Genomic DNA, 26,171 nt, shown 5'->3' on the forward strand with positions numbered 1-26,171 from the left:
TTCATTTCGCGCATGCGTACTACGATATAAGCAGAGCGCCTGTGAGACGAATGAGGGATTGTTTGTAAACAAACGAGAGAAATGGCGTCCGGTGTTGACAGCGGCGGCGTCGTCTCAATGATGGATTCCAACGATGGAGAGAAGAATGACGAAGGGCTGATGCTGGTTCAAAACTTCACGTTGCCCGGTTTCAATCTCTGTAAATATTCACTGGACTGGTCTCAGGATAACAAGATCGCCGTTTGCACCAATCAGTGCGTCTTCATTTTGGTGAGTTTCACTGTTTAAAAATGCTGTTCATGTTATTGATATACAATCAATTAATAGCACGTGCATATGCATTTTTTTTTTTAAATATTGACTTGCAATTTTCTAGTTGAAACACGGTTTCGGACTGACAAAATCTACGTTAATTAATAAGCATCGCCAAGTACGTTTTTGGCGCCCTCACGTAATGTAGAAAATCAATCAAAGCAGGGGTGGTTTCGGAATAGCTATATTATAATTCCCTCTTTTTTTTCTCTTTGGCGACATTTATTTTGGCTTGGCTGGCCCCTCAATATATTTTTTCATTTGTCAAGCCCTGGAAAATGAATACTTCTCCCCCAATATTGCGCATGTAAACAGAGCTACATTCAGTGACAAGTTTGAGGAATGAGCGGCCAAGAAAATTTGTAGAATGGGAGAAGGGCAGCAAAATTTGTACAGCTCTCAATAAACTGCCTAGACTGAAAGGAACTAGGTCAGTGAGTGACCTAGAGAGTTTGCAAGCTGGTGAGTGAGCAAAAAGAGTGACTTAGGGCATGAGTAAGCGTGTGAATGACCAAATGCATGCCCTAAAGAGCGTCAGTGAGTGGCCTGGAGCCCAGGTCGTCTTAAGACCATCCTCAGGCATAGTGATTTTTCTGAACCCGCATCTGGTAAGACATGTCTACTTTCGAAAATTTTCAGATCTTACTTTCACGAAGCTTTCCCCTGACTCCCTTGAGCAGTGCTGTCTCAATGCATAGGCACTGCTCGGGGGGGGGGGGGGGAGACTCATGATCATGTGATCTGGTTGATTTTCGAGGTAAAGCATGTAAATTGGTAAGCAGGCATTTATAGTCATGTCAGGTAAGGGAAGCCTCAGAAAAATCAACTTACCCGGGGCCCATGAGGCTCTAGAGACAGCTCTGAACTTGAGGTACTTGGGCGATACCCAGGTGGGCCCCATGCGTTAAGATGGCACTGCCTGGAGCGCTTGCAAGCATGTGAGTGACTAAAAGAAAGAATTTACCACAGGTGCACTTGCAGGAGTTCGGGGGGGGGGGGAGCAAGCAGTTTATAGCACAGGGTGGTGAATTTAAGGGAAGAGTAGTAACAGATTAACATGAATTGTTCCAGGGAATTAGGCTTTTGAGCATGGTCAAGAAATTCTGCAGTGATGCTCATTCCGTGGAATAATGTTGCAGCTAAGATCAGTTATTATAATTACAAATTATTACAGTTTTTGGAAATAGTTTCACAACTGATGATAAAGATTTCGGTAATTGATAGTTATTATCCTATGTAAATATGGATGATTAAGTTGTTATTTTTAGTCAGTTTGCGGATCCAGGATAGATTAATTGGATAATTCAAATTTTTTTCCATTGACTTTGGACTCCAAGTTAACCAAGTTTGACTGTATTTACGACACACTTGAATAATTTTCATTTTTAATTAAATTTTCAAGTCTGTCTGCAGACTACCTGTCCAATCTTTACCGACCATAACTTGAGAAACACTGCTTCAAGTTCATTCCTCTCATTAAACACTAGTATTTATTGTGTATTGCTATAACAAATATCAGATATAGTGAATATTTTTTGCATTTTCATGCAACTTTGTTATATCAGGGTTAACTATATTATTCATTTATAAAATTGGATAAATATCAGGAGGTCAGCTGACTGAAACAGAAAGGTATATTACATAAGTTGGGTTCGTTATAGCGTTTGTTCAACTGTATGTTGTTTAGAAATTTATATGATATATTTTTCCCTCTGATTTATAGTCTTCATACTGCAGTCCTGTGGAAACTGGATTCCCTTTGCCTCTCCACAAACAAGTGATTTCTGCTCCAACTGAGAACCTTGACTACAGATTATTCCAGAATCTTTTCCCAAAGACTAATTCAATTTGTTATCCAGGTAAGGGTGGTTAAATTGGTTAAGGGTGTCAGGCTTTCACTACCTTTTTTGGCAGAATAGGGAAAGATTATTCTGTTGTTTGGCTACAAGTAATTGGAGGTTGCAATAACCCGGTGCCTCCCTGTTAAATTTAAATTTTCTGAAGTGAAATTGGCAGACAACAATAGAGAATTACACAATACAGGTTTTTCCACTTGAACAAATATTATTTATTACAATTAATTAGTTTGAGTTACATGACAAGTTTCAACAATTTGAATTTTCTTTTCAACAATGAAAATAAATACATTGCAGCAATTTAAAGTTTACGTTAATAAAATATCGCAGTTTGTAATTTATACAGATCTCACTCGATCAACGGTTAACATCAATCTGACTAGAAAATTTCAGGAAGTATGGAGTCCTTACTCCAGAATCACCTTCTAGTGGCACCACAGGCACATCCAAACCGGTAGGAAGTCTATGCCCATCTGCATTACCTTTCCGTGGATATCACGTTTCATTAGTAGCAAGACCAGAAACTGTCAGGGAGAGAGGATTAATCGGATCAGTCCACGATTGACTCAGGAAACCAGTGAATGGAGGACCACAGGGAGATATGGCATTGTTACGATCATCAGCGCAAGCATGTCACGATGATCTCTAGGGAGTGATTAGAGCACAATCACAATGAAGGCAGCAGCAGGATTACTAGCGGGAAATTCTAATATCCATTTGGTGATCATCACTGCGAGAGTGGTGAGACAATCACCAGGGTGAAATTACTGCGTAGACTTCATTAAAACATCGTGATGATTGTGGAAGTGCTCAAGGAACTTTACTTTAGCTTAGAATGATAAGCTAAACTACTGCCACTTCTTTCTTAACTGAAAAGAAGCAGAAGAGGAAGTGAATGTTTTCACAGCACGAACGTTTCCACTGGTATTTAAGGAGAATTTCCATGTCATGCATGATGGTAAGAACCAATCAGCTTCAAGATTTGATTCAACATTATAAGAGATTCAAGATTTGATTCAACATTATAAGAGATTCCAGATTTGATTCAACATTATAAGAGATTCAAGATTTGATTCAACATTATGAGATTCAAGATTTGATTCAACATTATAAGAGATTCAAGATTTGATTCAACATTATAAGAGATTCAAGATTCAACATTCACGATTCTTCATTAAACAGAAATTAGCATAACATCTCAAGCATGCATAATTCTAATTTACATGCATGTACCAGAGCTGGACAAATGCCTGGTGCCAATTTGTCATGGCAGCTAAAAAAGTGAGAGAATATTTTCATGCGGTAATTTCACTGAAAGTGCATCTCAAACTAAACTCATTGTAGATGGTTTCTTTAAAGAAAAGCTCACTTATCATACTGGCTTAATCATACACAGTTATTATACTATGTATGAGTGTAATAACACGAGTTAACTTGTGACTGGTTAGCAATGTGTTAACATTAGAGATTCTAAACTGCATTGTAGTTTCAAATTCTACTGTAGTTTCTTTTCATTGTCAATGACCATTTCATACAAGGTATAATTACATTTAAGGTTTATAAAAATTTCATTGATATATTCATAGATACTCTCTACCAAGTTTTGTTGGATCATACACTGTTTCCTCAAAATTCTCCAGATTTGCTGGCTTTCAAGCGAGCAAAATGGGCTCCACAAGGATCTGGTGAAAATGAAAGGTGAAAACAAATTTGAATGTTACATATATTTAAAATTTTTGGCAATTGGCAACTTTTTTTTGTAATACAGCAAGACCTGTTATAACATCAATCACTTTTAATGCCATCCTGTATGTGATATTGATTTTTAAAAGTCTCTGCTATTATACATATGATTGCATTAAATCAGTAATTGAATGCTCCAACAGAACACCTCCATAAACATAAATGGCAAAGCACACTCCCATAAATTGGAGGTTTTAAACTATGGAGCTCCATGTTCCCACATTTTAGAAAACCATGAAGACAATATAAACACTTAACACTTTTTTTTTCTGACCACATGACATCTGTTGCACTACCTTGAAGCAAACAATGCTTGTTATAGTGCTGCCATCTGCCATAAATTTTTTTTAACTATAATCAAAGTGTTATGACTAGGGTTTGGATTGCTGTCTTTGCATTTTTTTTTGTTGCATATTTAGATATTTTTACATAGAGCATATTTTTAAAAATTTTAAGGCATATTTTGCATATTTAATAATTTTCGATGAAAGGCAAATTTTTTCCTCGTTATTCCAATCCCGCTTCAGACTGGTTTTTTTCAGTTCCTGCGTCTGGCAAGAGCTCTTAGCGCTAGGATTTTTATGCAAAAAAATTGAATGTCGTTGTTCATTGATAAAATATCCTGAAATACAGGGTTCTTCAACCAGTCAGCAATAGTAGCCCTTCAACGACACTGGTGTGTGGCTGTAAATAGATTAATCATCTGATGATGATTAATGGGGGGGGGGGGTTTAGCGTAAAAAGAATTATTTAAACACTTTATTTTTTTAATTTTGTGTAATGCTTTTCTAAAGTTAAATACAAGTACTTGGCTAGATATTTTTACTTATAGATGGCAGTACATTAATTATGAATTCAGGAGGAAAAACACTCGAAAGAGAAATTTTTTGAGGGAAATTTTTTGGTTCAATGAGATTAGTTAGTGAAACGAATAATTTTTGTTCATACAAATAAGTAATGGTTCAAAATAGTTTAGACTGAATCAACACTTTTCATTACCATATACTAATGTTATCTGAGACAAGAATGAAAAAAATTTTTAGAACATATTTTTCATTTTATAGGGCATATTTACAGTTTTTTAAGAGCATAAATGCATTTTTTATAGAGCATTTTTTAGAAGTTTTTAGAACATAAAAATCCTAGCACTAGTAATGACTGAAGATTTGTACTGTTGTAGGCCGGTTCCTCTCTGTGGGGAGACAATTCAATGGGAAGATCAGCTTGCATTCATGTCTTGAAGTTGGGAACCACAGAACACCAACTTCAGCTGACTGTGAAAAACAGAGCACTGGCCATCAAAATCTGTATTACTGTATTTAGAACTATGACATACTTTTCAGATTTGATAGTAATGCTGTGCATTTGGTGCATTGAAAGGGCAGTCATAATGAATTTGCGGGGGGGGGGGGGGAAACCCAGGACTAAAACACTGATAGAGACCTATGATTTCACATATTTTTAAAGGCAAAATTCGGAATCTAAAAGGTATAAAAAGAAATGCTGAAAAACAGCTTAATGAAAGAAAGAATTTTAAAATTATGGAAAAAAATAATTTCATAATTGATAAAAATGTGTAATTAACGAAAAAATAGCTACAGAATGACATAAAGAAATGATTGCAGAATTACTGATAGAAATAATTTCAGAATTATTGACATTAATTATGGAATTATTAAGAGTAATTTCAAAGTTGGTAAAAGTTAAAAAATAAAAATTCGGAATTTCTGAAAGAAATAATTTCATAATTAATGAAAAAAATAATTTGAGAATGATCAGGACAAATTTCGGAATTAATTAGTAAAAAAAGTTGGAATCTGTGAAAGAAACTATTCCAAAATAAATAAAATTTGAAATTTAGTGAAAAAATAACAATTTCAGAGTAAATTAAAAGTGTTCAATAATTTGTGGGAACCAGGGAATACCACGGTATGACTTAGTGGCCTGTGAGCTTCATGGAAAGTCTTAATTTGGCCTGTTATGCCTGAAAAGTTGAACACCCCTGCTCTAGAATGTTATTTTAATGTTTTTCGCCTCTACTGCAACTTATTCAGTGAAATATATTTATGTTTCTCGTGTATAGGCATAGCTTATGTTATTTAAAATAATTTTATTTTAAATATGCAGCTGTTTGCTAGCCACACTTAACATGGACCACAGGCTGATTTTATATCGAGAAAAGGATAGGGAATGGGATAAGATTACAGATCTCTCTGAAATGTTATATGCCATGCGTGAAGAATCTTGGAAGAAAGAAGAGGAGGATGATCCAAATATTAAAATAGTTCCTTCTCGTCAAAGCATTTACAATGAGAAAACTATGGAATCCACTGTTTCGAGGACGAAAAAAAGAATCTATGACTTGTCAGTTGTGGGTAAGTTATGAAAATCACCCAAATATTGATACAGAACCTGTGCTCGCCAATGTAAAATATATTAAGATAGATAGCTTTTTTCTCAGCCCGAGATATCAAGGAAACAGTTATTTTCCGAATGTCCCGGCGGAGACGTGATGACTTTTTTTTCCGAGTTCACCTCAGTATCATATCTGGAAAATAACTGTTTCCTTGGTAAGATATATTGTTTTTTATTCAAATTATAAAATTCATTCATTTATGTGAGAATGATTGTATTTCTGATGTACAGAACCTAAATTTTTTACTAAATAAAAACATGTTTTGTCGATTGTAAAGAAAGGCTAATTTTTATTGTTCACCTGTGCTTTATACTTCATTATTGTCTTTTTTTCATTTCATTACCTACTTACATAACTAAGGAAAGTAAATTCAAGATTATTACTGTAGACAATTTTTGTGTTGATACCTTTTGAATGCTTTCATGCAAAATTGTTTTGAGCATTTTTTTTGTTTCAGAAATAACATGGACAACTATGTTTGGTGATCAACCATCTAACCCTGGTGAGAATTTGTATAGGTGGTGTTATTTAATTACTGCTATGAAAAGTGGTCAGCTTGTATGGTGGAAAGTTTCTTCAGAAGATACCAGAATGTGAGTGATTTTCAAATGTGGTTTTTCTTCCAATCAATAGTTTTGTTTTGCTGTTTTTTATGTGTCTCTATAATCAGGTCTTCATTTGCATCTGAATCAACGGTTGATTAGATCAAAAGTTTCTCCAAAAATTTGACAGTAAAATAAAGGCCTTCACAGAAAGTGGAAACAAGCTTTAGTGAGGACTGAAGTCGTATAAAAGATCTCCAAATCTCTCAATATCTATGTCGAAATCAATTCTTCAATATCTCTAAAGCTTTGTGGAAAGATCATGTCTATGTGTACAGGGAAACTTGGCTAATTTGACCTCAGTTACCATATATATACTGGGGTATAAGCCAATTTTATTGTTCAGAAAAAATTTCATATATCAGAAGGGTTGACTTACACATGAGTCACAAAATTCATCCCAAGTTTTATCAACCCCCCCCCCCCCCATAGCAAAGTGCATTAATTCTGGTCCACAAAGTGGGTTAAAATAGCCCAAGAAACCAACCCCATGATGCTGGAAACTTCAGCATCATGGGAGCCCTCTGACTTAGCAGTACTCTGAGACACCTACAAATTAGACACAATTTATTTAATTGCTATGCAAGGTCATCTAAGGGCCCTAATGCACCAAGAAGCCCACAGGCAGTGCCCGGGTAAGCCCCTGTATCAAAATGGTTTTATGTCAAAGGGGTTCCCACAAAAAAGTATTAATCCACACTGCACAATAATTAAAGCACAGCAACAGTTTGTGGCTGCAAGCCATACCCATCTCTTATATTCAGCTCTAGCAGACTGAACATTTTGTACAACCAGCTGCAGCCATTACTACGATAGAAAATGTTTTAATGCTGACTCATACAGTGGAGAGTAAGTAAATTGGGAGGGGGAAGGTTTTGATGATTTTTCATTGTATGGAAAAGCTTTCATATCTCGAAAATACACATTTTTCCCTCCAAAATATGTCTAATGTTTTAAGATCAGCTTATACATGGGTTTCCAATTTTCCAATCATTGTGGTGGTCCTGAAGATGGGGGTTCGGATTATACACAAGTATATTATATGGTAATTCAAATTTGAGGAATTCCCCTGGTTTTCCTATTCAATTTTAATGTTGAAATTACCTGTTTAATTTGATTCCTCCCCCTAATGTTTTGGATAATTCAAAATTTGATTCAGGTATGACATTAGTAAAATGTTTCTTTTCTCTGAATTCCCGGCCAACTTTTTGTCATATTTTTTTTTTTAATTTGCCAGTTTACCTACGTTTTCTAAAATATAGCATAAAAACATTATTAAAATTTATTATCAACAAAATCTGAACTTTTTTTGTGTGACTGTGAGAAGCAATGCTTGTGTTATCAGTCCCATACACACTGGCTTTTGTCTTTACATGGGCAGCTGGAGTTTTACAGAGCTTTATTAGCACATGCTAATGGCAGATGGCAAAAGCTACTGCTCAGAAGATGAAAGTTTGTGCGTGTGTTCTTTTTTCACCATGTCCAAACAAAGTTCATGCCTCTGGTTTAATTCCAGAATGGAGGGGAAAAAAAACTTTGGTGGATTTATCGGTACAGATATTGGTAAAGTATAGAATAAAAGTCACCTTGAATCTTCTCAGGAAGAAGACAAAAACAAATTTAAAAAAACAACATATAGGTCCCTATTCCAACACTTACAAAAGCTACAAATATGTTGGAAAAAATGAAGCTGCGTGTGGAAGCTTGAAAATTACACCTTTCATTATCTAAATCAACTTGAAGATTTTGGATTTTGTACAATGTTAAAGAGCATTAAAAAAAAAAAAAAAACAATTACAAATTTTAAATGAAATATTTTTTGCGAAATGAAATACATTTTTATAAAAACATTAGTTGCAACAACGAAGAAACTGACATAGTAAGTGATAGCGTTCAATACATTTTTACTGTTCCAAGACGTTTGACAATGGGATAGCAACACTTTTTCTGAACTTTGTTATTGTTAAATGGCAACACTTCACAACTACTATGGTATGCATGCACAGTACGAGATGCCATCGTCACTCAGTTTTATTATTATTGATTTGTAATTTTTTAGTGAAAAAAATTGCTGTTCTATATTGATGAATCAGATGATTCTCTCTCAAACTTTTTTGATGTCCCCTTGAAATTCAAATTAACCAAGTTTGACTGTACTTTAAAAATGTTTTCCTTCATTTTTGAATTTATTATTAATGAAGTCTTTTCTTCATATATTAAGAACAGAGATGCCATTGATTCGTTATAATGCATCAAATACCCGGAATTTCGGAAAAAGACGCGTAAAAATTTTGTTCACGCGTCCCGGGGGACGCGTTCTTTCCTAGTTCTAACAAAAAAGTTGAGAGAAAAATCTCCCAAACTTTTTTCCCCTTTCTTCTTTTTACTGTGTATCATAATCGCACGACCTTGAAAAACTGGTTTTACTACTTTGTACACTAATGTATTGATATACACGCGGGTTGTTGAAGAATAAGATGAGGGATATTTGGTTGCTTCCATGAATAAGGGGCCATGTGCAGAAGTTTCAAATTTCGGATTTTTATTACCCTGCAGATTTTCTCCCTTCCGGCTATATATGGGAAATTCCAGTACTTTCGCGGCTATTGGCAGGCATTCAAAGACCACGTTTATATGGTGTAAATTTGTCTTGTTCCTACAATATTTCGAATGTGTTTTTTTTTTTAAATCTTAAAGGATTGGAACGCCCGTTCAGATTGTAAAAGCTTCCCAATATTGTGGGAAAAACTGAAACTGTAAAAACTTGACCTTGAATATCTACAATTTGTCATCTAACTGCTATGCGGTAGTCACCGTTTCGCATCACAGAAATCATGGGTGTGTAAGCAGAATCGGCTTTTGGAGGGCCATAAGGATCTAATTCTTCACAGATAGTATAAAAGAAATTATTTTATTCCAATATTTTAATTCTCTACAAAAGTATTTTTAATTTTTGATCCCCGGGGTGGGGAAAGGAAGAATAAAAACTCCCCTTATAACCTTCCCCCCAAATTTTGCTTTTGGTGAAAATCCGTGTTTGGAATTTGCGATTGCACAATGGTAATCGGCTAAAAATATGATTTTTTAAAGATTTCAAATTTTGAGTTGGCTATTCCTTTGAAAAACTTCTGGTTGCCACAGCGATCACACAGACCTACAACACAAATATGCGTACATTGAACTTCAAACTCACGCATTACCAGTTTGGAGAATAGATGCAGGGCCGCAAATGGGAGGGGCAGGCGGGCCTAGTGTCCTGGACTCTAGACTAGGGGGGGGGCACCAAATTCACCCTTTATAACTGCTTCTTCTACATTACATGGGTGTGCCAAAATGTGTACTTGCTCCGTTTGAGAAAGCATCTAGTTGCGGCGCTAGATAGATGGCACCACCTACTGAACACAAAACACGCCAAATGCTGTGCACACATAAGTACATTGTTAACTTTCTCCAACACAAATCTGACATAGCTCCCATATCCAGGTGTTAAAATATGTGGCAGTTAAATGGCCACAGATCAGAATGGTGGACCATCAGGAAAAGAAAATAAAATCATTTTACCAGGATAACCAAAGTAGGAATAGGGAATGAGAAGATAAGTGTCTGAGAGAGAGAGGAGTGTCTTTAAATTTGATCAGAAGATATTGAAAATGTTAAGATATTTTTAACAAAATGTAAAATCAATCAGAAGGGAATACATACATTGATTATTAGTAAATATATAAATGTGTGCCTTCAACTATTAATTAAAGGGGATCCTGCTTATAACATTTTTCAAAAACCATCATAAAAAATGTTATAAATAGGAAATTGCAATGAGAATTACTTATTGTTAGGATCATGAAAATAAGTTGTACTAAGTGGATAAACATTCTAAATGGGAGAAACGTTATAAGCGGGATCAACTATATATTTGTTTTAGATTTATTACATGTGCGGAATTCCATACGCTAAATTCTCAGTGCTAATGAGCTTCTTTGCAAGTTTTTCCTACTAGTAGACAATGAAAGTAAATGAACCTTTTTGGATAAAACATGTTTTTAGAAATGAATTATACTTGATTCACAGATACCTTCTTGTCTTACCCTGAAAATGACCCACCACCCAGTCTCAATAAAGAAATATAAGCAGGTGATCAAAGACCTGGAGCATACTGGAAGAAAATTCAGAGATACCAGTGAATTATGGGGGGGGGGGCATAATTTTTTTAAAGATACATTTTTTTTTGAGAGGGACCCACTTTTACTCCAAAAAGACCCAGATTTTTCAAATAACCTGGGTCCCGGGACCGAGGTAAATTAGAGTCCAGTGGTATCTCTGAAGAATATTTAATAGATTTTATTATGTGCTTCTATGAGTTTTTGTTAATAAATGTCAGAGGTGCTCACATTATTTATTGAAGAAACAAAAAAAAGACCCATGATGTTATAGTTGTGGGAACTCAGACATTGGTATTTCTTGAAGGAAAGTGAAATGAGTCTGCAACTCAATTCTGAATAATAAAAACCAGATTGTATTTTTTAATTGATATCCATTATTCTTTCAGTGTTTCTTTCGCATCTGAAGTTGATACAAATCTGGGAACAATAACTGCATTGTGCTGGCAGCAGGTTACTCCATATGGCGGTAACAATTCTTACTTTTTAAATATTTAATATTTTACAGTTATTTAATTATTAAACTATGCAGTTGACTATATGCTTTTCTAAATGGCAAAGAAATTATTATTTTTTTCAAAAATAAAAAGAAAACACTGGTGTATGCCGAGATATGCTTTCTTGCAGTAAAAACAAGAAAACTTCCCTTTTTTTAGGAAGAAACAAAAATTATGAATCCCCCCCACCCCTTGAGAAAACCCTGCATATGTTGCTACTCAGTATAAATACCATGTAATAACCAATATAGATTAGGATTTTAAATAACAAGTTTTGATTATTTAATTAATAAATTTTTACTATGAATCACTTAAAAAAAGAGAAAAACAAAAATTAATAAAGAAATTTACTTGCGAGTGGAGAAAATAGTCTTGAAGTAAAATTTGGCCATAGAACAAAGATCCCACAAAAAAGAAGAAATTTTTGCTACGTGCAAGTTATACAAATACAAGGCCACAACAGGCAAAATGCCCACTGAGGAGTGCCTCCTATGTGGGATAAAATAGGTAGTGTTCAATAAATGATTGCAGCACATGGTACAGTGTAACATTGTGTGTTTTAAATAAGTTTGTGTGATTTTTTCTCGGACTTATTGATGCTAATCAATCAAATATTAACTCCCAAATTTGATAATTTTTATTCAATACAGGATGTAGGGGCTAAAGGTATCCAAAAGTAATGGTTTGTTGTGAGAAAACCACCTGTGATGCATTAAAAAGGGAAACAAGTTTATTTTCTGCAGATGTCCAGTTGGTAAATGTTCTCTTGCAGAGTGTTTAATAGCATTTGAGGTGTTATTAAATCAACTGCTGTTGATACGGATGTCGGAGACCACGTTCCACCCAGTTCATATACATAATTAAATATACGCCCCTAGATTTAAATTCAGTAAGCCAAATCATGCTTTGAACCTTGCATAGTGGCATCTACATGCTGAAAAATGTCCCGAAGCAGTTGTGAACACTGCGCATATGCAACCTTAGTAAAAAATGTAATGCCCTATCAATATCACAGCATTTTCATTAGTAAGCATGTGTGGTTCTCTCAGTATAAGTCATTGCTTTAGATACTTTTAACCCAGACACCCAGTATTTCTGCTTACATGATTACTCACAAGTTGAGACACTGGTGAGTTTAGGTACAGTACCCACAACTTTTAACCGAGCGATGGTGATATCTTGGGTTCTAAAAGTTGTATAATAAAGCGATTTTCACCAAAAATTATGGGTTGTGATTTTCTACCCGACTGTGTGCAATTCGTCTTGATGAGGGGTCATATACTTATTTATTATTGTTCAAACTTCGAAATCTTATTTTTTTCCATCTTATCTTTCGAAACCTTATTTTTTTCCATCTTATCTGATCTATCACATTGCATTTACCCTAAAAATTAAATTTCATCGCTGTAAGTATAAAAATGAGAGAGATATGAGTAAAAATGTGTTTGGGGACGCTCTCACCATTGAGAAACAGAATTTGAAGGTTGATTGCAGAGGGAAAAAACAAACACTAAACAAGTTTTGAACGATAAATACTCCATATGCTACCCGAGTGTTTGGATTTTTAGTGCTGTTAAAAAATAAATACTTTTTATTTTATGGAGGTGAAAAACAAACTTTTTTTTTCATTACTCTTAATTTTAGTGACTATATCCGTGATTGAATGAATATTTATACCATAATTACTTCAAATGATGTATCGCAAAGCTTTTGTGACGACAAAGAAAATTGTTTGTGACGACAATTTCATCAATTTAGAAAAAATATATGAGAATTTTCTGTTGAACATTGCATTATTTTATATTATAATTTTGTTTCATTTTGCAATTCCCACATTTTTAATAATGCTAAAAAAAATACGGGTGAAACGAAATGCCATGGTTTTAGCAGAGACAACTCCACCAATAGTCACTACCCTAAACTTGGTGCACACTAAGATGATTTACCCTATTGGGAGAACCGTTATTTATTGATTATTATCTCCATAAATATTAACATTGATCTAATTCTTTGGTATTAATTTGTGCATTCTTTGCATATTATTATATTTACCATTTCAGCTCGTGAATGTTGTCTAAGGAATGAAACAAATTTCTGAAACAGTGAAAAATTGCAAAATTTCGTTGTTTATTTGTTTACTTGAATACTTGAAAAAAAAAAATGTTTGAACAACTGGATGGGTGACTTATTTATTGTATCACTGTATATAATTGCCCATTTCAGTAAAGTTATGAGCTTCATGTATAAACATTTTTGCATAATTTGTCATGAGAAATTTTTCAATGAGTTTCAAATTTATATCTAGTATATGGTCCCTAAAAGTGGTCATTTTCATATAATCGCTCATATCTTGCGAAATAGAGATCAGATTGGAATGAAAATTGATTCTGTTGTGTTTTCGACTATGCTGATTCGAATGAAGTGAAAATTAATGTATGTGCTTCTATATATATATATATAGTAGAACATTTATTTTATGATATGTATATATATATATATATTCATAAATTTTTTAAATGTTTTAATAATTAATAACTTATATTTAAAAAAAAGCCAAATTCAAAATGAGTAACAAAATTATGTTTGGCTCGTTTGAATTTATCATTTAAAATAAAAAGTAATGAGATATCTATATTATTTCAGCAATTATGCTCAAAAACAAAATGTTTCTGTTTAACATTACAACACTCGTTTTTAAATAATTTATATTTCACTAACTGTTTGTTCAAAATTGATGAAATTTTGTATTTCTGCATTTCTTGAGATTCTAAATCCAAATATGGAAGAAAAAAATTGGGTTACTATTGAACTTTCAAAAGTTGAATCTTGTTTCAACATCTAGATGGCCTCTTAAGAAAAAATTAACTTAGTACACTTATGGAAGATCTGGAACGAAGAAGAATGCTACCTTTCTTTTTTTTTTACAACAAATACAACCCAAGATATCGCCATCGTTCGGTTAACAGTTGTGGGTACTGTACCACTGATTTTATGTTAGAGAATTTGATTAGACAAATGAGAATTTTATGGTACAAGTTTAGAAAGAATAAGTCAAGAGGCACACCACATTCATATTCAATTTTTACTTTAGGTTTTCTGGTATGTGGGAACAAGAAAGGTCAACTTGCTTTCATGCCCGTCGTTTTAGAAGAAGATGAAGAAAGTGATGGTAATGACTATGAGCTTGTTTTCAAAGAAAATTGCCTTATTTGGGATGGTGATGATAATGTCGTGGTTGATAATATTGTTGTTCTGAAGGTATGCAAGTTTATATAAAGCTCTAAATATTTTACACTTTTTCACTTTCAAGCTAAATATTGATTATTTTATGAACATTATTCACATGAAATTTCTTCAGTTTATGGTTTATTTTTAGTTATTATTTTCGTGCTGAAAAAAATGTCTGCTGTATATCTTTCTTGGCATTTCCTCATATCTATTTTTCATTGGATTACTATTATAGACAAGCTTAAAGAAGTATGTTATCGTTGCATTGAAACAGAACTGCTTGCTCGGTTGTGAAGTAATTGCAACAGATAATGATACAGTTATTAGAAACATTGGTTACACTGAGGCCATCTATGAACTGCCAGTCACAGGTATTTGAAAATGTGCTTGTGTTGTTTTGTTTTTCAAAAATATGGGTAGGAGGGCCAATTGCTTATACTGTAGTTATTTTTGTTGTGAGAGATTCATTTATATTCATTTTACTATTTTACATAATTTTCATAAATAGTTTTTTAATTTTTTTATTATTTTATTCCTTGAATTTAATTGATATAATTAGTTGGGCCTGTGGAAAACGTACAAACACAGTGGAAGTAATAAAGTATGGTGAATTAAAAAAATCTTTTAGAATTAGCATTTATCAATATGTTATTTATGATAATATGTTTATTGACTGTTACAAGAAAGGTCATGTAATTTGTCATTTCCTAACCAGTGTGTCACAAAATTTAAATTGCCATAAAAATGCTTCAAAATTAGCAGGGGTATCCTACTTTACATGATTGAATTGAAAATTTCTCCTTTAATTTATTGTATGCCACAATATACTAAAACTGTGATGCACATTGCAGAAAAATCTTGGGAACATAAAACAAACGAGGCTTTCTTGGCTATTATGTGATAAAAAAAATTCATAGTTGGATTTTTAGTCTGACATTATAGAAAGTTTTTACCTTTTGATGTTTCATTCGCACGAGTGGCACACATTTTTAATAAACCTTATGTACTGGAAATATCCTTCTTGGGAAGAATTCTAAGAAAAGAAAGAAAATTAATTTTGTATAAAACACTAATATGGAAATTTTTACGACACAGTATTTTCCGTCAGTTGAGGGCTCGTTGCAAAACAATACCGCTTTAGGGAGCACTAGCATAAATTTGATAACGATCAAAGGAAATCAATAGTATATCATAGTATGTCATCTACTCTCACTCAACACTCAAATTTTCTGTGATTCATAAATATAATTGTGCGTCTTTTCATATATATATGTCTTGGTAAGTTATAATTTAATTGCTTATTCTGTATATCTTTTTGACCTTTTTCAAATTACAAATTATAGGGGTTTCAGTTGTTGATGTTGGCATGCCTCAGTCGCATGTTGTTATGACAACCACTGATGGATATGTGCTGCAAATGAAAGTTACTCCACAAGAGAGTGGTATGACCTTTTTTGTGCCAATTTTTCTCAGATTGTTTGCTCATAATTTGTTTTTTGAATGAATGTAAAAAAATGTGTAATAAGTGTTTCAGTTATGATAATTGAAATACATTTTTGGTGTTATAGATTCAAACTGATGTGTTATGTAAAAGGAAATTATTCAAAAAAGTATTTTTCCCCTAATTTTATCGAAGGTATAGAATACGAGTTTGATGAACTTGAGTTGAATTTAGACCTGAAACATAATACAGTGCAAGGTTTAGGCGTTTCTCCAAATGGACTTTTAACTGCAGTGATTTTGAAGTAAGTTTTTGAAGTATATCTAGATATATTCTGGCTGTCTGAAACTCTTTATAATATTTATCATTTTCTGAAACTTTCATGGCTACTACTAAACCACATATGCACCTTGTCCACATTCCTCTGTGAAACCATATGTTACTCAATATTTATCATTGTTGCTTTTTGACAGTTTTATAACAGGCTTTACATTGAAATTTTTCAAAAGGTGATGTTTATTTGGAATAAAATAATAAGCATTTGTAATAATCAGTGCTAATTTGGGAGTTAAAAATAATGATATTTGACATAAAAATGAAATTTCACCTTTTGTTCTCATTTTGATTCATTATTAGGATTTATTACTATATTAAAATACATTTGAGTACTCTGTTTTTGAAGCATATATTTCACAAATAGATAAATCAAATGATTGTTTTGAACTGAAAAGATGAAAAAGTTCACCTTATGTTTTGGGCTTTTTGAGGAACCGTGATCTGCTTTCTCTATTTTCAACAAATTATTTCTCATATAAAATTATATACTGATTTTATTAATTTGTTTTGTGTGTGAGGCAGTAAGATGTTATTCCTGAAGGCAAATGTGCTTGGTATCATGATGAAAACGCAGAATATCATATTATAAATCGTAATTTAGCTCAGCTTCATATTTTTTTTTTGTAATAGCCCCTGGGGTAAGTGCACACAGCCTTAAGGGCTCCACAGAGCTCTGGTTGGGAACTGTTGCATAATTGCATGTCATTTTAACCCTGTAGAGTCCCTTCTTTGGGACTATACAAAATTATAAACAACTACAGGAACTAAACAAGTTTACTGAGTTACCTGTGTTATAAATGTATTTATGCATGCATAATATACATATTAATTAGTGTTTCTAAAACTAAGTAATGTCTGCAGATTCTGAGTGTGTTATTTTTTACTCTTGCAGCACTTCTGTTATGTATGATCATCTCGTCAAAAGGGAACCTTTGCAGGTATGAACCCAATTAGTTTCACTTATAACAATTCATCATTACTTCTGCTGATTTTTTCTGTATGGAAACCATTTTCAAAGTTGAATGCAATGAAAAAAAACTTTCATTTTTTAAGTACAGCGGAATTCCCCCAATGCTAATGATGCCATGATATTCCATATAATGACAAATCCCTCTTCAACGATATTTTTTCAAGTCTTGTTTGGAATCGCCTATAGTCTAATGTTAAACTGCTCTCCATACAATGATATCCCTTTACAACAATGAACTCCTTCCTCTATAACAATATTTTTGTTTTAGAAGATTTTTACAACAATATTTTGTTTTTCATTTGAAATATCCTTTAATATATTTTTAAAATTGTCACATATTTAAGTTGTTTTAAGGACATCTAATAATATCAGTATTTGGTAACACCTGATCACTGAAAGTGTTGATGAAGTTTTCAGTATCACTACTTTTTGTGTAATACATTAAAGTGTATCGTGATAAACCTCTTTACAAGGACAATACATTAACTGAATTTTTTTTATCAACTAATCAATCAAATTTTTTGTGTGGTGGATAAGTACTCTGATGTGCATTTTTTGGTGGTACTAACAACACCGATTTGGTAAAGATGCCAACAGCAGCATAAATTTGATAGCACATGATGAAAATATTGCCTCTCTTGATATAACAATTCCTCTATAAATATACATGTTTCTTTGGTCCGTAGAATATGGTTATATTGAGATTTCACTGTACTTTATATTATTTGTATCACCAACTCAGTTGTTGGGTAACTCATCTTTTTCTCTAGATTATATGTTTTTAACATCTACATGACCATTATATATATATAAGAATTCAAACACTTTTTAAATTATTTTACTTATAAAACACTAGTTATTATGAAATACAATATGAATGTGAAAATAGGAAATCCCCCCCCCCAAAAAAAAAAAACCACCTTTGATTTGCGTTTTCAAGTAGCATTGAACTGTATTGCTTCCTTTCATTTATTGATGTATTCGCTTAATTAACCTATTAATTTTTGATTTTCCAGTTTGCATGTTTTATGAATAAGAGCTTTGAAGAAACATTCAAGGAGTTTGGACACATTTTGAAGCCTCAGTTTGTATTCATTGCATCAGCATCCAAAAGTCTTTGTACATATGTAGATTATCTAGAATGTATGCGCATCAATTTAGCCAGCAACAGTCCCATTCCAGAACTATTCAGTACCCTTCTTAGCTGGAGTTCTGAATCATATGAACGACTGAGTGATACAGAACTGTATGTTGTGAGGTAATATATATGGTATCAGTTTTGCTTAACTTGCTTCGAAAATTTTATTTTCAAAGGTCTTATTAAAACCTCTAAATGAAATGAAATCTGTATGAAAACACCCACATGTTTTATGAAATCTCTATACTTAAAAAACATAATTTAAATTAAAAATGCAAATTATGTTTTGTACATATTTTTTACAGTTAAATACAAATACAAGACCACAACAGGTAAAATGCCCAACGAGGTGGCTGAGAAAAAGTTGCCCATAACAAATATGGATGTCATGTATTTCTAAAATACAGCAACCCAATTAAAAGTGCAGCTATAAAAACTATATATACATGATAAAATATAATATACTGCTCATAAAAAATATTTGTGGTGGCATTTTATCAAAAAGAATGGATAGCTAATAAATGTAATTATTATGCAATAATCATATTTATGTAATTAACATAATTTTTTTGTCCAGGGGTTGTGGAAAAATAGTTACGTATATACACCCTAATAAATGTACACCCTTAGTACAGGGTGTACATAAATTATTGTTGGGGTTTCATGGCCTCATAACTTTTGAATAAAACACACTGCGAAAAAAAATGATTACAGCAGGGGTTTTCAACCTTTCAGACACTGCGGGCCAAACTGAAACTTCCAACAATGCCTGTGGGCCACCAACTCATGCAATTTAATGATATACACCCACACCTTAATTGAAGGGAGCCAATGGGGGCCTTGAGCTAAACAAGGACAGAAATAATTCAAGACTTTTGTTTATTCTGAAGTTATTTCTTTTACTAATATTATCAATTGTGATTAAGCCTGAAATATTTTTTTTATTAATTCTGAAGAAGGTTTTTAATTAATTACTGATTAATTGGATTAATTCTGAGATTAGTTTCACTTCAAAATCACTTTAAATGATTTTTAATAATTTACTTTGGTAATTGTGAAATTATTTTCCTTGTCAATAGATCTTAAAATAATTTCTTTCAATAATAATGCAATTATTCTTTTATTGATTGTGAAATAATTTCTATCTGAAATATCAAAATTATTTCTCTCTTGGATTTATAAGTTATTTTTTCCACTGATTGTTAAATTATTTGTTTGAAAAATTGTAAAATTGTTTCTTTCAGTGCTTCTGAGTTTTCATCAATTCCCAAAATTATTTTTTATCAATTTCAAAATTATTTCCTTCATTAATTCCAAAATTATTCCTTTCATCAATTCTAAAAGTATTTTCTCGGCAATTCTAAAAGTATTTTCTCATCAATTTCTAAATTATTTTCTTTATTAATTCTAGAATTTATTGTTTTTCAATGTTTTCAACCATTTACTGAAAATGATTGGCGGGCCATAACAAAAGCTCAGAGGGCCAAATGTTACCTGCGGGCCATACGTTGTAGACGCCTGGATTACAGGATCATAAAAAAATTCCACTCGAAACATTTTAATAATTATATAAATAAAGTTGAATAGCTTCCACATAGTTAGTTTTCATGGCATATAACACATTAAGAGGGGAATTCAATTTTCTGCCAAGTATTTTCGGTGTAGCAGTTGCGTTCACAATCCTGTGCTTCAGTCCAAATGAAGGCACCTGGGTCTTGTAGACCAGTGTTTCTCAACCGCTGGGCCCTGCCGCTGTGGTGGTAGAGTGATCACAGTGATGGACTCGCGTCACGAGGTTCCGGTTTCGAACCCCACTGTCACCACAGTGGTGGTTGGCTGAAGTTGGTTTTCTGTGGTTCCCCAACTTCAAGACACGAATGCAAGCCGATCTCCCCTTAAAAAGTCTAAACCACAGAGAAAAAACCACAGAGAGCAACCGACCTACAAACAGTACAAATGTAATTCAATCATAACACATCACTTCTGAAATATAGATGGCAGCACTGAAAAATCAAGCACAACACTATATACTCACTCAGACTGTTGGGTACACACACAGTTATACTTCCGGCACAACTCACTATGTAGTAAATCGCCCATAGATGGTGATAGACCTGAGTTGTGCTCGGTTTGAAAGAAAGAAAGTATCTGGCCCTAACACTATATCTAGTCACACCGGGCCGGTTGTGATTTGCAGTTTCATTTTCCCCATTAATTTCTCGTTAGTTGTGTGTATGACCTGGACTTTCGCTTATGCAAAAGAGATTTACCTTAAGGTTGAGAACCACTGTTCTATAGTAGTGTTTCTCAACCACTGGGCCGTGAAAGGTTCATCGTTTCATTTTTACCCATTTATTTCACATTAGTTGTATGCATGACTGGGCATTCCACTCGCGTAAAGGAAATTAACCGGGCCGCGACCTCCCAAAGGTTGAGAACCATTGTTGTAGGCATTTTCTTTGTTCCCCTTCCCTTATAAGAAAAAGGCAAGCAGCATGATATCTGGTGATATCGAAGGCCATGGAATTGGTCCAACTCATATATCTCTTGAGCAATCAATATTTTCAATTCTAATATGTCATAATTTCCTGCAATGCAATGCTGCTATGACTTCAATGATGCCAGATGAAAAATTTTTTAGTTGTACCTTATGATTCTGTAGTCATTTGTTTGATCATGTTTTTTATTCAAAATTTATGAGGTAATGAAATCTTGACAATAAAGTATGTACACCCTATATTTTCAGGAATGCGGTAAGACCTGTACTAGAAGTTTGTTGTAAATTTAAAATGGTTGTTAAGTCTGATCACTTTCTTAATCAGATTTTGAAGTTAAAAAATGCAAGGATTAGGTGTTTATAACAAATATGTATAACATAGATATCTCACATGCTTATGATTGCTAAATAACAAATCATGCAATTTTCTATAAACATATAGTAGTTAGAAAATAATACAACAATTGAATATATGATAGAAAATAACTTATATTCAAATTAAGAATTATCACTCGAATTTCATGGACAATTCTGATCAACCGTCATAGTCTACAAGATAGGGGGACTGACATGACTTAACTACTTAATTTTACTTGAATCTTAAGCTTCAGAGTTTATTTTTTTACAATATAGATTTACTATTTGGGGGGGGGGGGATCATGAAAAATTCTAGACTGAGGGAAACATCTCAGGATGTGGTGACTCTGTTGGATGAGCAAAATTCTGATTGGTCAGTTTCTTATCTTCACTTTAGAGTGTTCATCTCTTCTTCTTTTTGAATGAAGTGCCTTGCATTCCTTCACAATTGTGAGTAGAATTAAGGTGTAAGAGGTCTTTTGATAGACATTTATGCCAAGTGCACTATCCGCTTATTTTGAGAACAATAGAACAAATCAAAAGATGTGTATGATCCCCCTCCTGCACTTTTAATTTTATCTTATTTTCTGTGACCCTGTTAAGTCCAAGATACCAAAAAAAACTTCCTTGCTAAATGCAGCAGAATTTCAACGATTAATATTATATCAAGTAAAATATAATAACCAGAAGAAAAAGAATAATAGAAAACTTGAAGACATACGTATTTGGTTTTACTTTTTCTTAAAGTTAAAACCATGGGCGGAGATACAAGGGCCACCCCCCCCCCCCCAGCATCAAAGGGGAAGTCGACTGATCTAATGCATATATGTATAGATGAATTGACATCATTATCATGCCCCCCAGACTCTTCCAAGCTTATCTATTGAGTATCCTGTATCATTTTTCAGTTTAAAAATTATCTGAAATCAAAAACAGAACACCAGTTTGTAATAAATTGTTCCTGTGAAATTATATATATCAAGTGATTTCATCAATATTATTTATAACTTGAGTTTCATTGAAGGTTTTTACTGAAATGTTTTGTATCTGGCCTTGCAAAGACAGTGAATTATGAAAAGGAGGACTTGGTAAGAACTCATTTATGAACTTAGTGGTTGTATAACTTGTTTTTTTGACATAGCTCCTATATTCCTGCACATTTTGCAGCATGCTGAAAAACTCAGAATTTTTGAGCATGCCAGACAAATCAAACCATAATATTTTGGGAGCTTGGCTCTCTTCAGTCAAGGGAAATTTTTTCTTCTGTTTTTTAACCTGTTTGATAATCCTCTTTAATCAGGAATTAAAAAGTTCAACACTTCTTCATATAGCTAATCTCCTCAATACAACTTGACCGTGAAAGGGTTTCTTGGATTTACATCTGCAATTACGGGTCTCTCACACATTTTAATTTTAGTTATGACTGAAAATTATTACTACAGATGGGAGCGTAAATAAGCAATTGAGTTCAGATTGAATGTTTATTCAAAATTTTTATGGGTTTGCTGGAAATATTAGTGGGGCACGTATATCTAAGTACTCGAATAAGCCACAGACAAGTGTTCATGACTTGTCAAAACAGAAAAATCAAGTAGAAAAATGCTTAAATGACAGAGAAACCTAACGGCCAGAAAAATAAAAAATCTCCATCCAATTTCTAGTTGATGTTTAGAAGATTAAAAAAAAAATTCCCAGAAATGAAAAAAAAAAAAAGGAAATAAAAATTAGCTGAACCTTTTTTTTGAGAAATTAAAACAATTTTTTTTAATTTACTGGAGTAAATATTAAAGTTACTGATTCAAGACATTTTTGCCCAATGATGATTTTAATTCTTCAAATGGATGGGTCACTGCAACAGTTTCTTTAAGAAATATCATGCAAAATGAATTGTATTCACCTCGTTAACTAGCTAATAAGATGATTAAATAACCACTTTCCCAGAAAGTAAACATGTATTTAGTCTCCATTTATTGAAGTATTTTTTTCTTTTTTTTGTGCAAGAGGCAGTTTCCCGCATTTTCATTTTTTGTCCAGCACTTTGCTCAAACAATTTTTTCAATTAACTTCAAGAATGGAAATATGACATACTGTACGGCATTGAAATAATTGAAAATTAAATGCAAATGCAAGGCCACGACAGGTAAAATGACCAATGAGGTAGCTGGGAAAAAACAACTACATAGATACTATGTGTTTCTAAAATACAGCAACCCAATTAAAAATTCAATCACAAAAACTGTAATATGCATGATAAAATATAATACAATGCTCATAAAGAATATTTATGGTTTGTCTTATCTAAGAATGGATAGCTTCTTGATTTACCCCAACATGTTTATCGTATTTATTTTTAAACATGTCAATTGTGTTAGAATTTACTACCCCTGGGGGTAAGCTATCCATTTATTAACAAACTTATTAGAGAAAAATTCCCTTGAGACACACACCACAAACTAGAATTGTCCCTTACCAGTCGATACTGGTGTCCTCTTGTCAAAGCAATCGATTGACAGCGTAATAATAATTCATGGACCATCCTATCTATCCCGTTGAAAAATTTGAATCCTTCTAACATATCTTCCAGACACCTGCATTCTTCCAATGCAAACTTATTTGAAAAATGAAATTTCTTTTTATAACTCAAACCTTGTGTGCCAACAAGCACACTCATAGTTCTTCTCTGCACCCCTTCAACCAAGTCTATGTCCCTCTGTAGGTATGGTCTCCAAAACCTAACAGCATAGAAAAATTGTAGAAACACCATGAACAAGCATACTTTTCATGGTTCCCTGAATTGTCCAGACTTGAACTTAGTACATTTGGACCAACTTGAGCATAATGTTCATAGAGATTTTCTGCCACACATTTTTTTAAGCATCTATTGAATTGACTGCAGTGCACTTGGATCAGGATAACTATACAACCTTTCAGCATCTTAGCAAATCACTTCCAGACCATCTCCTTGCTGCCTGAACTACATAATAAAACATTTTTAAACCTGAAATAATTGTTTTTCTGGATAGGAATTGGTATTTACATGAATGTGACTCAACTGACAGTATTGGCACCTTGACCCACACAAGAGCAGTGGCTGGATTCAAATAATTCAACAATTAAGAATTAATATTAAATGATTTATAACATTAATTTGTTGTAACTGCAAACACATTGGGTGGCTGCTCAGGCATGTATTTGAGGACCCTTAGCCTTTCAAGTATTATATGAGCATTGAGGGAGGAGGGTTTGGATTTGCTGACTTTTGATGATGGGGTAGGAGTGGTGTGACAGATGATTATACTTTGTCATCAACCACCCTTTATTTCAATGTTCATTGTTCAGTTTTATCATTTGAAAAATGATCCTTGTGCATTCATAGCAAAGTTCATTACAGAGTGTCAGACAGTGGTAGTCGGACTGACTATGTATATTTTTGAAGGGCAATCCCAATGAGGATCGACCTTCAGAGGGGGGGGGGGAGGGCAATGAATTTCTTAGAGAGAAATTTTGAGTTATAAATTTAGCTTCAAATAACATTGACAGGAACATAAATTGACTATAACAACAATAAAGGTATTTTGATTTTATTGCATAAAAAATAATTTTCGTATTGTCTTGAAGGGGGGGGGGGGTACGAGCTCCCTATGCTCCCCCCCCCCCCCCCGGCAAATGCCTCTGATCCTAATATGTGGTAGGAGATGGGAGCAGAGCTGATAGAAGTTTGCTGATGGGGGTCACAGTTTTGCTGACATTTACTGACGGGGTGGGTTAAAAGTGACCAAAAATCTGCTGACATAATACTTGAATGGCCTCTAATTACATGTAATTTTATCAACTGGTATGCTGAACTCAACAAAAAAATTTGATACTTGTTTTATTGAACTGACTGAATCTCACCACTGCCTAAGAGCATCTATTTAGAGCGATCCAAGCCATAAAAGAGACGTATTCTCTGAAAATGCAGTAACATGTGGCACATATTAAATTATCAAACTTGAAACTGTTGAAGAAAAAAAGGGGAATGAGTAACACAGAGCGAGAGAAGAAATGAAAAAACAATGACCTCTGTGGTGAATTTCTTAGTGGTAAGCGACTTTCAGTGTTATTTCACCATTTTTATAATTCTAATGCCACCGTATTATCCTCATGCTTTTTTTGTTTCAGGAGGAGAAACTCTCTGTTGCTGAAAACATCATCATGCGAAATTACATATCAAAAGTTGTGAGTGGTTGCCTTGATAAAATAGACCTTCTTACTCCTGCCCAAGGGCAATCTCTTTTACTGATGGCGGATTGGTTATTCATGGAATACAAATCCCCCGTCAACAACTTGTATGAGTCATTTGGTTATGAATGTCCCACCAACCTGGAATCATTACCACCCAGAGAAATGTGCAGGATATGCCAGCTTCCAGTCAAACTGGAGAACATGAGGTTTGGGGAATGCGAGAGGAAGCATAAATTTGGAAGGTGTTGTCAATCCCTTATTCTTTGTGATGTAACTCCATACTACCAGTGTTTGTCTTGTAAAAGTGTGGCATTGGAGGACGTGTGGAGCAGTCAACTCACTTGTATATATTGCACTTTTCCTATGACAAAATAAATGAGCATTTTTAGTTTTTCAA

The 26,171-nt window shown here is 33.5% G+C and overlaps 1 protein-coding gene across 1 annotated transcript; it reads left to right on the plus strand.

Moving 5' to 3' along the window:
• On the plus strand, positions 1-26,171 carry LOC149078566 (general transcription factor 3C polypeptide 4-like). Its single transcript, XM_089240684.1, has 14 exons — positions 1-270; positions 2,036-2,171; positions 3,755-3,866; positions 6,039-6,286; positions 6,785-6,920; positions 11,476-11,555; positions 14,675-14,841; positions 15,047-15,182; positions 16,155-16,253; positions 16,448-16,556; positions 17,481-17,526; positions 18,575-18,816; positions 22,575-22,638; positions 25,712-26,171. Exons 1-14 carry the CDS (start codon positions 82-84, stop codon positions 26,147-26,149), a joined length of 2,202 nt encoding a protein of 733 aa, XP_089096810.1. The 5' UTR covers positions 1-81; the 3' UTR covers positions 26,150-26,171.

Source organism: Pholcus phalangioides, unplaced genomic scaffold (genome assembly GCF_987345545.1).
Source record: "Pholcus phalangioides strain wild (caught in Gottingen) unplaced genomic scaffold, Ppha-v1.0 ptg000013l_1, whole genome shotgun sequence".
Classification (NCBI taxonomy): domain Eukaryota; kingdom Metazoa; phylum Arthropoda; class Arachnida; order Araneae; family Pholcidae; genus Pholcus; species Pholcus phalangioides.

Bases quoted from the DNA above. Each gene is read 5' to 3' on its own strand.
- LOC149078566 (XM_089240684.1), top strand. From the start codon at position 82: ATGGCGTCCGGTGTTGACAGCGGCGGCGTCGTCTCAATGATGGATTCC. The intron at 3,867-6,038 runs GTGAAAACAAAT...TTAAATATGCAG, and splicing joins GGATCTGGTGAAAATGAAAG to CTGTTTGCTAGCCACACTTA. The intron at 6,921-11,475 runs GTGAGTGATTTT...TTATTCTTTCAG, and splicing joins TCTTCAGAAGATACCAGAAT to TGTTTCTTTCGCATCTGAAG.